Source organism: Raphanus sativus, chromosome 2, assembly GCF_000801105.2.
Source record: "Raphanus sativus cultivar WK10039 chromosome 2, ASM80110v3, whole genome shotgun sequence".
In the NCBI taxonomy this organism is placed as follows: domain Eukaryota; kingdom Viridiplantae; phylum Streptophyta; class Magnoliopsida; order Brassicales; family Brassicaceae; genus Raphanus; species Raphanus sativus.
In genome coordinates, this window is record NC_079512.1 from 11,889,731 (window position 1) to 11,904,331 (window position 14,601).

The 14,601-nt window shown below is 32.1% G+C and overlaps 2 protein-coding genes and 2 non-coding genes across 5 annotated transcripts; 2 read left to right on the plus strand and 2 right to left on the minus strand.

The window, feature by feature from the left end:
- The first annotated feature begins 1,860 nt into the window (after positions 1-1,860).
- LOC108840512 (uncharacterized) lies at positions 1,861-4,101 on the plus strand. The gene is made up of 2 exons (XM_018613337.2): positions 1,861-2,048; positions 2,277-4,101. Exon 2 carries the CDS (start codon positions 2,678-2,680, stop codon positions 3,737-3,739), a length of 1,062 nt encoding a protein of 353 aa, XP_018468839.2. The 5' UTR covers positions 1,861-2,048; positions 2,277-2,677; the 3' UTR covers positions 3,740-4,101.
- Positions 4,102-7,357: 3,256 nt separating this feature from the next.
- LOC130508870 (small nucleolar RNA Z155) lies at positions 7,358-7,431 on the minus strand. Its single transcript, XR_008943054.1, has one exon. It is a non-coding gene; the product is annotated as a small nucleolar RNA Z155 (small nucleolar RNA).
- Positions 7,432-7,480: 49 nt separating this feature from the next.
- Positions 7,481-7,567, minus strand: LOC130508862 (small nucleolar RNA R41). The gene has a single exon (XR_008943046.1). It is a non-coding gene; the product is annotated as a small nucleolar RNA R41 (small nucleolar RNA).
- An 869-nt stretch (positions 7,568-8,436) lies between these two features.
- On the plus strand, positions 8,437-10,185 carry LOC108823256 (uncharacterized). Of its 2 annotated transcripts, none has more exons than XM_056998742.1 (3): positions 8,437-8,715; positions 8,997-9,362; positions 9,443-10,185. In XM_056998742.1, the coding sequence occupies exons 2-3, from the start codon at positions 9,009-9,011 to the stop codon at positions 10,037-10,039; spliced, it is 951 nt and encodes a 316-aa protein (XP_056854722.1). In that variant the 5' UTR covers positions 8,437-8,715; positions 8,997-9,008; the 3' UTR covers positions 10,040-10,185. The 2 variants fall into 2 exon arrangements, with proteins under 2 accessions (XP_056854722.1, XP_018451950.2); XM_018596448.2 differs by having other exon boundaries at positions 8,438-8,715; positions 9,007-9,362.
- Positions 10,186-14,601: the final 4,416 nt, after the last annotated feature.

Below are 14,601 nucleotides of genomic sequence, written 5' to 3' on the forward strand. Positions count from 1 at the left end.
CGATCAAATCTTGAAGGTAAATGACAATGAGCGAGACAACTCACAAGCAGGTTCAACCTTGCTCAAAAGACTGAGAAGGTCGAAGATCGAACCCAGTTATAAGCCAAAGAGAGCTCAAAATCAACAGGTATCATTAATCAACACAAGTTTCCAAGGAAACCAAATCTGGAGGGTAATAAACTCAACCCACTCCAGCTAGATAAATCGAGAGCATAAGAATGATTAAAACACAGCAAGATCAATACAAACTCTTATTTTCTCTGGAAAGAACCAAATCGAACTGGATACAACACCGTTGAGTAGAATAAGGCTAAAATTAAGCTTACGGCTTCACCATGGTTATACTCTACAATTTTACCATCACCTTAATTTCACATACGCTTCTTTCAGAGTCCATCCCTCTAAGCCTCAGTGACTGCTATACTTAAAAATGGACAAAAATTAACTTCTTCCTACAAATAAAAATTCTTTGCAAGTGATAATGCATCTATCTCATCTTCTTCTTGTCTTTAAAATCAACACCAACCTGATCATTACAGTAATACTGTAACATATATTTCAAAACTTGTTAACTATTTGCAAAAAAAAGTGGCTAAACAAATTATGAATTGCATTTTCTAGATAAAAGATACATAGTTCTAAGGATAGAAACATGCTAGCTAAACGGCCAATTCGGACTAGATCCAAGTACAAAACTTGTCTAGGCCACATACTTAGTTTATAAACAATTCCTACCAGTAGTCATTGGTTATGTAAAAATGTGGATCAGAATTACATCTAATCAAAAGTTTTACAGCTCACCGAAACAGAGAAGAAAGAGAGTTACTAGCATGTAGAATGTGCTTACACGTCTTGAGAATAGTGTAGTAAGTAATACAGTTTTAGCCTCATGGCATTGACAAAGCATAGTTAACACCAGTAGAATACTTTCAAAGCCAAAGTTCTGCAAATACTCAAACTAGCGCTGTTCACGTACACAAACTTACAAACAAAGAAAGAATGGTTTTACCAATGAGTCAAAACCATGAGTCAGCATGAAGTTGTCTTCTTATAAAGTAGATCCTATGATTCTGTTAAAACATTCACAACATACATAAGGATCAAAAAGGATTTACAGGATTGTGGGAATTATTTGATTCTACATACGGTTGAGGAAGTAATAAGCAGATTTAACCAAACATCACTGCTTAAAAGCCAAACATGAAGACACTTATCAGGAAAATTCAAATGAAAGTATCTTTTTCTAAAAAAATGATCAAACAAAACGCAAAATCCCTAATTTGGGAGGAAGGTGATAAGATCAAGACCTTGAATTTATATTATTTCGAGTATATGAAAACTTCCAATATAAGTTTTAAAAAAAAAAACTTCCAATAGCTCTTAGATGAACAATTGTCACAGAAATAGAAAACTTTGAAACAACGAATAAAATTATTCAAATATATATAAATTTAGTCTTCCTATTATGAAACTGATATCAAATCTCATGGATGAATCAAAGGCTAACCTATCCTACTATCATTAGGACAATGATGTAGCCATTTATGGATTCATACCAGAGAAAGAAAAACAGAATACAAATAACCTAATGAAATTATAGGAAAATATATGGGAAAACGGCCAAAACCTACCCAAAGTTTCACAATATGTTCAAAACAAGTTTCACAATATGTTCAAAACCTACCCAGCTTATACAGCCGTACGAAAACATGCATAATCTTTTGTATAATCCAAATTTCATACCCAATCTTTTGTTTTTGTACGAAAACCTTTTATTGTCGTTAGTTCTTAAGCGATCGTTAAAGTACCGTCTAATCTTAGTTATGGTTCGTGACATGTGTATAATAACGTGTATTATCTCTTGTATTAACACATTAAAAAAAAGAAAAAAAATCATTTAAGAACTCTAAAGCTTCGACAAAGACAAAACAGAAACTCTTGTCCTCTTCAACTCAAACCTCTCACTCTGAGAATCTCAATCCAAAACTTGACAAAGACAAAGAAAAAAAATAGTGGCGAGTTCATATTCCACCAGATAAGAACATGAGGTAAATTTCTTACTCAATTTTCGCCCTAATTTTTTTCATAGGTAACAGAGGGTTTTTAAACATTGGGGATTTCACACTTTTTATATTGCAAGTGACTGATTTAACCATAACAGTGATAGAAATCGTTGCAATTTTGGGGTTTTACTTTGGATTTGAAAGGGAGACTTTGTTTCTGTTTATGAGCACCAACTGTTCGATGAAATGCTAATGTGACTGTTTTTTTTTCAGTGAGTCCTTCGAAGTATATTTCACCATACATTGGAGGGGAAAGTTTGAAATAACTGAAGGTATAACATCATACAAGGGAGGAGATGTTGTTCAACTTGAATGTCCTCCCCAAATGTTGTTCACAAAGATGGCTGAGGCACTCGGGAATTCCTTGAATGGGCAAAGGGTTTGGTACAAACTCCCTAACGATGATTTCACAGAGCTTAAATTGATGTGTAGTGGAAATGAAATGTTTGAGAAGATGCTTGAGGAGACAGTCTTTTGTAAGGCAGTTCAAATTTTTATGGAGAAAGACGACGACAATGATGGTGGAGATGGTGATGGAAGTGGGGATAATGGAGCTTCAGGTGGCAGAAGGTCTGGTGAAGGTGATAGAGTGTCTGGTATAGGCGATAATTGTGATGAGGAAATTCTTGAGGAAGATGCACGAGTGGAGAAAAACAATAGAAGGATTTGTGGATGAAGAAGAGAATCACAATGATGAGGTGACTCCTCAGAATTCTGACTGTGAGGATGATGAACGCCATTACCAAAGGTATAAAAAGGGAAGTGGGGTTCTTACCTTAGGCCAAGCATTTGATAGTTTGGCTGAGTTCAAGGAAGCTGTGGTTGATTACTCTTTGAAGGAAGGATTCAATGTTAAATTCACAAGATGGGGATCTCAAAAATCTGAGGTTAGATGTGCAGTTGTTGCTGTACGTGAAGATAGCAACAATAGTGGAGCTGATGTAGTTGCACCGGTAACTGAAAAGGATGGAGATGGAAGTACTGAGAATCAAAGCTGTCCTTTTAGAATCTACTGCTCCTTTGAAAAATCTTTAGGGATGTACTTGATCAAGACATTCGAAGATGAGCATTCATGTATACCAGACGGGTATTCTACGGCTATTAGGGATCATATCATTGCAAAGTTGTCACTGAATGAGATAAGAAGAGATCCTAAACTGAAGCCTAAGGCGATGCAAGCAAAGATGGAGGAGAAATATAATGTGATTGTCTCTAATGATCAGTGTAGGAAGGCTAAACAACAAGCACTGAGGATGGTTCGAGATGAACATGACGCGCAATTTGCAAGGTTAAAGGACTACAAAATGGAGGTTATAAAGTGTAACCCGGATTCTACTGTGGAACTTGGGACATTAACCAATGAAAGTGGAAAAGAGATATTTGACCGGATATATGTCTGTTTAGCGCCTCTGAAGAGAACTTGGACTGCTCACTGCCGTCCAATATTTGGGATAGATGGATGTTTTCTGAAGAGTAATGAGAAAGGACAGTTCTTAGCAGCTGTAGGGAGAGATGCAAATAATCAATTATTTCCCATAGCGTGGGCAGTAGTGGAAGTTGAAAATACTGATAGTTGGCTATGGTTCATTCAGCTGCTGAAGCTTGATTTGAACTTGTTGGATGGAACAGGGTTCACTTTAATCTCAGATAGGCAGAAAGTAAGTGTTTCACTCTAATCTTCGATCACTATAATAGGTAAATGTGGTTGCAACGATTTCTATCACTGTTATGGTTAAATCAGTCACTTGCAATATAAAAAGTGTGAAAGCCCCAATGTTTAAAAACCCTCTGTTACCTATGAAAAAAAATTATGGCGAAAATTGAGTAAGAAATTTACCTCATGTTCTTATCTGGTGGAATATGAACTCGCCACTATTTCTTTTCTTTGTCTTTGTCAAGTTTTGGATTGAGATTCTCAGAGTGAGAGGTTTGAGTTGAAGAGGACAAGAGTTTCTGTTTTGTCTTTGTTGAAGCTTTAGAGTTCTAAATGATTTTTTTTCTTTTTTTAATGTGTTAATACAAGAGATAATACACGTCATTATACACATGTCACGAACCATAACTAAGATTAGACGGTACTTTAACGATTGCGACAATAAAAGGTTTTCGTACAAAAACAAAAGGTTGGGTATGAAATTTGAATTATACAAAAGATTAGACATGTTTTTGTACGGCTGTATAAGCTGGGTAGGTTTTGAACATATTGTGAAACCTTGGGTAGGTTTTGGCCGTTGTCCCAAAATAACTCTAATTTATCCTACTTACAAAAAAATTATTCTCACTACTCCACTTATTTTCTCACTATCTCTCATTTTTTTTTCATTCCCTCCTTACTCTTTCTTTTCTAAATTTTTCTTTTCAAATTTTGAAGGACCAACATTACTCTCTTTTTTTCGGGTGGGTCGTATCTCATTTTTTTCTGTTGCGACCAGATTTGTTTCTTCCAATTTTTTCCATTTTTTAAAACAAATTATTGTTAAAAGGAATTATTAATGGTTAAAATTTCGAAAATCATGGAAAAAAAATTCGGTGTATCATAAAATAATATTTTTATAAACAATAAAATAACAAAATAAATTATTTCAGCAATATTTTAGACAGCAATTAATTTCAAATATAAATTTTAAAAATATTAATATAAATTATTTTCCTAAACTAATTTTTTCTCTTATATAAAATTTATCAAATTAAAGTAAGATGTTTCATATTCTAATCGAAAACTACTTTCAAAAATATTTAAATAAAATTTTCAATAATATTTTATTATTTTTCAATAAAATATGTCTTTCAATAATATTCTAATCAACAACTTCAAAAATAAATTTAATAAAATATTTATATAAGTTTGGGTTATATAAAATATTTCAATTTTTTTAATAAATATATATTTCAATAATATTTTGATCAATAATTAATTTCAAAATTGAATAAAATATTTATATAAATTATTTTCCTTAATTTAAGTTTTTATATTTTTTATATAGCCTTAAAATTTAACAATGTATATATATTATAAATAATATTTTCTTTGTTTCATAAAAATTAATTTTCACACATTTTCTTATTATGTAAAGAGTATCATTTTAGATTCCAATTCAGTTATATCTATTTGTACTTTAATATTATTTACAAAATTCTTTGATAATTTATTTGTCTTAAAACTTTTTATTAAATAGATGTATTTATTAAGAACATGTAAGCATTTAGATCATTTTTATCTTTGTGAAAATATAAAAATTAATTTCTTCTTGAAACGGAAGGATATACATTATTTTATTTAAATTTGAAAATTTGATATTATATTTTTATTTATATAAATGTGTATTATGTACTACTAGCACTACTAAGACCAGCTTGTACTACTTTTGATTACTTTAGACTATTATGTATTATGCATATTTCTAAGAACTTTAAATTTTTGGCTTATTATATATTTTAGCAGATACAACTTATATATTTTGAATTATAAGTCTACATATGTGTTTTTTTTTTGGCTCAACTTCAATATTCATTTCACAAAGCATTGGTACAAAGATTTAACCCCACTAGAGATTATACCACATAATATAATGAAGCAGTTTAGTTCCACCCTGGATCACTGAGTTGGATCCAACATAACCTAACGTGCATCATGTATTTTTTAACCACAGTGGGATGAATTCACTTCACGACAGGAAGTGGACCATCCCTTTAACCCCCTAAAATTCGACCTCAAATACAAGTTAACATCAACACACAATTGACCTGAAACCTATATGGGATTATCATTCTTTGATCATGCTGTTAGCATCCACAGAGTAAGCTTGACGTCCTTGTACCAACAGGCCAACACCGAGAGGCGCATTCCCCTATTGTCTTGAGTCCATTGGGTTTGTTATCTCAAACTCTCAGCCGAGAAGCCGGACATGGAGACCGGAATGAAACTTGGGCTTCAACAGCTTAAAGCAAGCCATACAACAGATCTTTCGCTTCAGGGGTGTAGAGCTCGTACCACTGGATCGAGAGGGAGCTTCAATTCCGGTGCTGGGATGTAGATCTCTGCCATGTACACTGTCGGAACTCACGTCTCTGGTTGACTATGCCGTCACCGTAAAGCTCCCGTACATGTTGACTCCGAGAACCGGATGACAAAACTACCTTCTGCTGACCACTGATTTACTCCTCTGAGAGTTTCACCGCCGCTTAGGGAACGAGTTCCGCTCTGGAGGAAGTGTCTGACCACTACACGCCACTGCTGCTGAGGAAGGATAGGCCAAAGATCTTGAAAAGGAAAATTAGATCTGGCGAATCTTCACCCTAAAAACCGACTCCCTTCCTTTTCGTCATCCCTATAGCCTCGCCGTTACTCCAAAAGAAGCCAGAGCCCGATGCGTCAAAACCTAAGAGGAGATTCTTCGACTTGGGCTCGACAGCTCAGAGCTCACAGCAAAGAGACAGAGGGAGATAGAGGGAGATACGATCGGCGAGGGAGCAAACAAAAAACGAGTTAAGGGAGAAGAGAAAGCCTCCGACTTCGGCGGCCGCCGAGCCGGAGCTAGGGCGCTTCGATCTGTTTTTAGAGAGAGGTGGGAGCGTCTGTTTAGATATGTGTTTAGATATCAAATTAGTCATGATATCTTTAATATTTTTTAAGTTGTTAGAAAAATTATCATTTCCACAAAAACTTCCTTATACATGTCTAATGTTTTGATGGTGATATCATAATAAGGTGAATCACACAAATTACATATTTTCAGAATTTTATTTCTACAAAAGTGTTTTTTAAATCTTAATATAAATACAACAATAGTGTTTATTGAATCTATGGCATATAGACATTTTTAAGTAAATTTAGATTATATTTTACTAACATGTGGTTAATATGTTATAGATGTCTTAGACTTAAAACTGTTACTTAAAAATTTGATCTTAGAGAAGTCTGAGGCTTTCTCTTCTCCCTTAACTAAAATTTGATCTTAAAGAAGTTTTAAACTGCTAATAAAACACTAAGTGTAATAAACACTATGGCTTACAGTATTTATGATCAATAAATTTATTATCATAATTTAATAGTTGTATTTATTTTTGTAAAATGTGATTTTTAAATTTGATCTTAGAGAAGTCTGAGGGTCCCCAAACTGTGTGCTGTGATCTCATTCGTATCATGATCGAGTCAAAGATAGTCTGAAAGATGTCAAAACCTTAATTTGGTCAACTGTGATCTATTTGTATTCAAAGAGAACACCAAAGCAAGATTCAAAAGAGAAGATCATAGAGGAAAATAAGATTAACAAAGGAATAGAGAGGAAAGAGCCAAATGATCAGATAATTGTAGTCTGAATTTTGGTCGACAGAATAATTCGGATTAAGAGTACTCATCATTGCATTTGGCTCTATAACTCACATCAAAAAGAAAAAAGAAAAAAAATGTAAAGCGAAGAAGGCTCAGAAGGATCCATTGGTAAAATTTTCTAATCAGAGTTGTACTCATAAAATAGGTAGATTTTCATCACCACTGCCTTCACTACAGAATCCTCTCACTACTCCAAAAATCAAAGATTGGTTTTTTTTTTGAGAAAACACAAAATTGAAAACCATTGAAAAACAAAGCGAGACTGTGAAAAAAAACAGTAGAGCTATTAAGCATGGACATAGCTTAATCGTATAAGCGGGTATAAATATGACGATGGTGGTGGCTAGGGTTTACGTTATCGTACTAGGCTTGTTATAACCTCTGGGGCTTTCCAATGAATTATTTCAAACTCGGCCCACTAAAGTTTGAGTATTTAAGAGTGGACATTCAAATCTATTCGGATATTCTGTACTTCGAGTCGTATTCATGTATTTTTAGTTTAGATTTGATTATTTCAAATCAGATTCAGATATTTAGATTTTGAAATTTTTTTTTTTTCATTTTTCAAGTATCTTGTATTTTAAAATTTAGTTTTTGATTAATTGACCTTTTATTTTTAATAAATCTAATTATTAATAGTTTTTGAGGTAAGATTTCAAAAATAAATAGGTATTAATTTGACTATTATTTTTAAAATTTGGATGTAATTTTTGTTAATATATGAAACAGAAATATTGACATGCATTTTAAATGAGTATCAAATCATTTTCTCTACATGATCTTAAAGTATGTCTAGTATCAATATAAATATTTTAAATAAAATGAGAAAGGTGAATTAGAAATATAAACGTAAGTAAACATGTGTTCGGTTATTCAGATATCTATTTGGATTTGGATATTATCTGTTTTGATTCAAATGTTTAATCTCTCTTAGATTAATATCCGTTCGAATATTTTGCTATTTCGGATTGGATTTAGATATGGTTCTGGGTATCAGATAAAATGGCCACCCAAGTAAATTATGTCATGTGTCTGATCATTGAGGACCGAGCGAGAGAGAAAAAAAATATTAATTTTCCGGGAAAAGAAAGGGAAGAAAAGAGCAGACATGACGAATCTGGGGTCGTTTGAAACGCACCGTATTGTCAAAGCGCAAATGGGGAAATTTCATCGACGACTTTGGTTTTCTCGAGAAAATTCACTTAAAAGAGAGACCAAACAAACCCTAAATCAAAACTTATCCTCTCCTCTCCTCTCCTCCTATGTTCATCATCGGGGGATCTGAAGACTTGGATTCAACCTGATTTCGTCTCACACAAGGTATGTATATCCGCAATTGATTTCTGTTTTAGGTCGTTTATCTTCAAATGGTCGATACAGCAGAGCTTCCTTGTTTCTTCTTCTTCGACTTTAACACTTACTAGAGAGAGATTAGGGGTTTTACTCTTCTTCAATATCATCACTAGTTTTTGTAGATGCTTTGCTTACTTCTTTATCAGCAAGAGTGTATTCTTTTGTCATTCAACATAATAGTAGATAGAGATGGTTTAACTTTCTTTCAACTTTGACGCTGTTGTTGGACATTGCACATATAATATAAGATTGAACCAGGAATGGATCAATACGGCTTGCCAGTACAGAGAAGGGAGATGAAACATAAAGGGAGAAACGTTGTATGGTCCGTTGGTATGGATAAGTGTCTCATCGAAGCTTTGTCTTTCCAGGCCAAAAACGGCAACAAGGTTGACAAATGCTTCAACGAGAACGCGTACACTGCTGCTTGTCTTGCCGTCAACACTCGTTTCAACCTTAACCTCAATAGCCAAAAAGTCATCAATCGCCTCAAGACAATCAAGAAAAGGTACAGAGTTATGAGAGACATACTTAGTCGAGATGGGTTTTGGTGGAACGCAACCACAAAGATGATCGATTCTCAAAGTGATGACCTCTGGAAAAGATATATTGCAGTAAGCCTTTTTTGACTTCAAAAAAAGTATCATCTCTTTTTTTTTTGTGCACAGTTGTAACTTGAAGACGGTTGGAACAGGTACACCCAGACGCTAAAGCATTCAAGGGAAAGCAAATTGAGATGTATGAAGAACTTAGAATAGTATGTGGTGACTATCATCAAGCCCCAGGTCGATATGCCAAGGTGAAAGCTGAAAGCAATCATCATCAGAACGACTTTAAACACTTTGAAGAAGACTCTGTTTCGTTCCCTTTGCCAAGCTCTGAAGACAATAATAGCGATACAGATGGAACAGAGTCCTACGCAGGAGGTGGTGGAGGAGCAGATGAGTATTTGCATGAAGAGCCTCAAGATCTTCCTCTTCCTCCTCCACCTCGAAATCCTTTAAAGCAGCCTCTTAAACGACCTAAAAACTCAGATCCTTTCCAAGAGGCCATGTTAGCAGTTGCTTCAAGCATTCGTCGCCTAGCTGATGCAGTGGAAGGAAGCAAAAGTTCGGTCAACACAGAGGAACTGCTTGAAGCAGTGATGGAGATTGATGGATTGGAAGAAGCCAAGCAGATGTATGCGTTTGAGTATCTGAATGGTGATCCGGTGAAAGCTAGAGCTTTCATGGCTTATAATACTCGGATGAGGAAGTTGTTTTTGTTTCGACAGTTTTGGTGGTGGAAGTAAAAACAATGTGTGGATTTGCTTTGCTTCGCTTCTCTATGAACCAGTAGCAGAATTTTATTTCTAGGTAATTTAAAGTCTGGAGTTTGTATTTGGTGCTTGTTGTCTATGGTAAAATGATTTAATCCCAAGTACCATTACAATACCAATGTTTAGGTTTGTAGTCAGTAAATGTTTAACTCATAGTAGATTAATTGGTCTGACTAAATTATCGGAATCAAAACCGAAGTAATAAAATATCAGAACATGTATTGAACTGAAGTAATAAAATATCCGAATGTGTTTTGAATTAGCAGAGATTAGATATCCGAATTAAAATGGGTAATATTCGAATCCGAATGAATATCCGAAGATAACCAAATATACGCATGGTTAACCTTATATTTCTATTTTTTTTTCTCCCATTTTATCCAAAATATTTATATTGATACTACGCATAATTTGAGATTAGATAATATCTACATAATAATGGATTACTACTCACTTGAAATATATGTCAAGTTTCTTGATTCGTGCATTAGCAAAAATTGTATTCAAATTTTCAAAATGATAACCAAATTAGTATATTTTTAGTTTAAAATTTTATCTCCAAATCTATTAATCATTTAATTTATTAAAAATTAAAGAATCAATTAGGTTAAATGAATACTTTTAAAAGAAAAAAATTGAAAACCAAAAATTATGATTTTTCCTTTCAAAATTTAAATATCCGAATCCGACCCGAAATAACCGAACTCGAACTAAAAATATTCGAATCTGATCCGAAGTATAAAAGTACCCAAACGGATTCTATATCCCTATACTGAAATACCTGAAAATCTGAAATACCTAATTCGAACCCGAACAGATATCCGAATGTCCACCCATAGCTGAAACCAAACCAAATTCAAAGAAAGTGTGCCAAAAAATTACAAATATCATTCTAAATGTTTTCACTGTCTGAGATATTCACCGAGTCCGAGATCTTTACATATCTGAATATATGATGTTAGGAGTTTTGAGGCTCCCAAGTCAAATGATAGTATAGTGGAAGTTGTCGAACCAGTTCTGAGGGACTCAAAGCAGTGAGAATGCAAGTATTTGCTTAATCTAAGTGCAGCCAATGATTTGATGGTTCTTAACACTATAACTAAAATGCAATTAACTAAATGATATTTTTTTAACTATTGGAAAGGAGAACTCATGGGTATAGGGATTTAGACCTTGGATGATCAGGTTTCGAACTAAGGATGGCAAATGATCAATCAAACTATCAACCTTAAGCCTAGACACAATTCTAAGTAAGCTCTATGTCTAGATGAATGTTCATTTGCTAACATATCTCAAACATCAAATGTCTTTGGTTGAATAACATGCAAGCAATCATTAATAACAGGTCTATTAGCTATCTTAGCATCTTTAACAACAAATTTCTTTGGCAAAGTACACTAAAAGCCTAGGAGAGTTGTCTCAGGCATTTTATCAAACACCTGTCGGGTGAGAAATGCCTAAAGATCAACCTTTGAGTGGCCTACTCAAAAGATGCACTAAGATCACTCTACTAGTAAGAAACAAGTATGATATACACCTTAAACATCCTAGAACTAGCATAATCACCCTTAATCACCCTAACCCATGAATCCAAAAGGTGATTACTCACTAATCCCCATGATTCCTCTTAAACCCATATTTGATTTCAGATTAATCATGTAGAGAGATAATAGATAAGAAATCAATAAGAACACAAGAACATAACAATAAAATGATCAAAAGAGATGAACTTTTCAAGAGGTTTTTGTGTTTTCAAAGATAAAAGATGATCTAGCCTCCAATGACTTACAAAAGGTACTTAAACATAGGTTTAGAAAGTGCAAAACGTGAAAGACCCCTGACTAAACATAAAATTTGGGCACTCTCGCAGCACGGAGTGAGTAGGCAGGGTCGCTCGAGGAGGTCGCTCGAGGCGTGGCTGAGGTGACGAGCGACCAGGAAGGGTCGCTGTGCTTAGTCGCTGCGAGGGAGGTGGTGTCACAGCGACCAGGAGGGGTCGCTGTGGTGAGGTTGCTCCAGGCCAATGAGGTCACAGCGGCCAGGTGGGGTCGCTCCGCTCAGGTCGCTCCGGATGGATATATCTCTAGTAAATTGGTCATAACTCCTTTATTACATCTCCAAATGACTTGAAACCACTTCTATTAGAAAACTAACTCAATTTGCTATGTCTCCACAAAATCTTACCAACAGAAGATTCTTCTAAGGACTCCATCCATGCTCATCTTTCACCTCCTTTTGGATCACAATGCTCCCAAACATCTCAAATCACTCCATGGCACACTCCAACACCTAATAAGGACTCATGTATGCAAAATGCAACTTAAACATGCTAAATCCTAGTCTAAATGATAAAAATGCACATGAATGAATGGGTAAAACAATGCAAATATGCAAGATATCAATATACAAAATACAAGTTTTGTATTCATCATAATTATAACTAAATTTAAAATAATTAAATATCTATATTATTATTTGAGAAGTAAATTTGTTTACTTCTCAACTTCTCCATGATTTTAGGTTGATTTAGTTTTAATAAAAACTAGGTGATTTTCCCGTGCTCATGCACGGATATAAATATTTATAAAATAAATATACTATAGTAATTGATCGCTATATATTTTAACTTTTAAATTAATTTATAATTTTATGCATAATTTATATTAATAATATTACAATATTTTAATTAGAAATATGATTTTAGATATGTTATATCTATTCGATTTTTTTTACAGTTGATTTAGTTATCATTTAAGTATATTGGATTACATTTATTTCTCTGAATTCAACTATAATATTTTTTATTCTAAATATATTAAAATTTTGATTGATTTTCTTATTTGCATTTATGTTGGTTGTTGTCTACCTTAATTTTAATATAATCTATTATTTTAGATATAAAGTTAATTAGTCGAATCCTTCATATTGTGAGTATATTGAGTTACATATATTATTTAAAATTCAAACTGAAATATAATTATTTTTATGGTTTACGTGGTCGGACTAATAGAACTAAATATCCAGGTTCCGTTTAGCAAAACTCCAATTGATAATTAATATATAATATACAATAATTAAAATATTTTATATATTGAGTTACATACATAAGTAACTGATACTTTGATAAAAAAGTAACTGATACATTTTTGGAAGCTCATGAACACATATCAATATTTACAATAATTAAAATATTTTATAAATTCTAAAAGTTATTAGATTTATTGAAAGGTAAACTAAAAGTTATTTAATATAATCTAAAAATGAGAAGTCATATTTACTTTTGTATTTTAATTATGGTTATATTAAACTCCACAAACATAAAAACATAATATTTAAAAGCAAATTTAATATTAAAACATATAATTGTAATAATGAAAATATAATATATCTACCTCGTTAAAGTATATAGTGTTATGTTATTTAAAATATTTTATAATTATTTGATCAAAAGATGTTTATTGTTAAAATGAGTTTTTTAATATCTCTTAAGAATAAGCAATAAAAATTGTGATTGTATTTGAGAAATCATATTATATAAGTAAAATAAAATTTATAGATATTTTTGCTGTAACTGAAAGATATTATAGTCAACTAAATATATGAAAAATAAATAAAAATTTTCAATAATACTAATTATAAACTATTTTTTAGTAAATTAAACCTATATCAGTTTATGTTACTTAATTGTTTTATGTAATCATCTAAGAATTAGATAGATATATCAAATATTTCTATTACTTTGAAAATATATATATTGTATTGTTTAAAATTATGTTTTAAAATAAATAAAATTTCTTTTTCTAATATCAAGATTATCTTTCTGAAATTTGTTTTTATGAAATCACATTATATAAAAATATATATATTTTCATCTAAGAAACAATAGATATAAAGCAAGTATTTTATTACTTCAAAAGTATATTTTATGTTATTTAAAAATACTTTTAAAATAGAATATTACTATTTTGTGAAATTTCCTTTTAATGAAATCATATTATATATACATATATATATTTTCGATTTTTAAAAATTTATAAATGTTTCCTTTTTAATATATATGTTTATGGAAAATTTTAAAAAGGAAACTAATTAAAAAAACAATAATAGTATTAAATGTAATATTTTTAATTCATTAAGGGTATCAATGTAATCAACCATCGTGAGAATTAACGTGAGCGCGACACATATGAAACTGACTTCTCAAATAATATTATAGAGATTACTTGTAATATTTATAATTAGTTAAATTTAAAAGTTAAAAGGACATTTGAAAATTAAAAAAAAAATGTTTTTATAGTAAAATTATTATTTTATAGAAAATAGCAATCTCTATTTTAAAATATAAAAATGATTAGATACCACATGAAGTAATCAGAAGATATCTATGGAGAAGTTTTACTATTTGTGACAAATGTGTCCTCTCTTGTGGTACTGTCTACATGCTGAATTGGCTTATTTCAGTGTTATTTAGAGCAATATCCAATAGTTACTTCTCGTGACAAAAAAAAAAAAAAAAAAAAAAAATCCAATAGTTA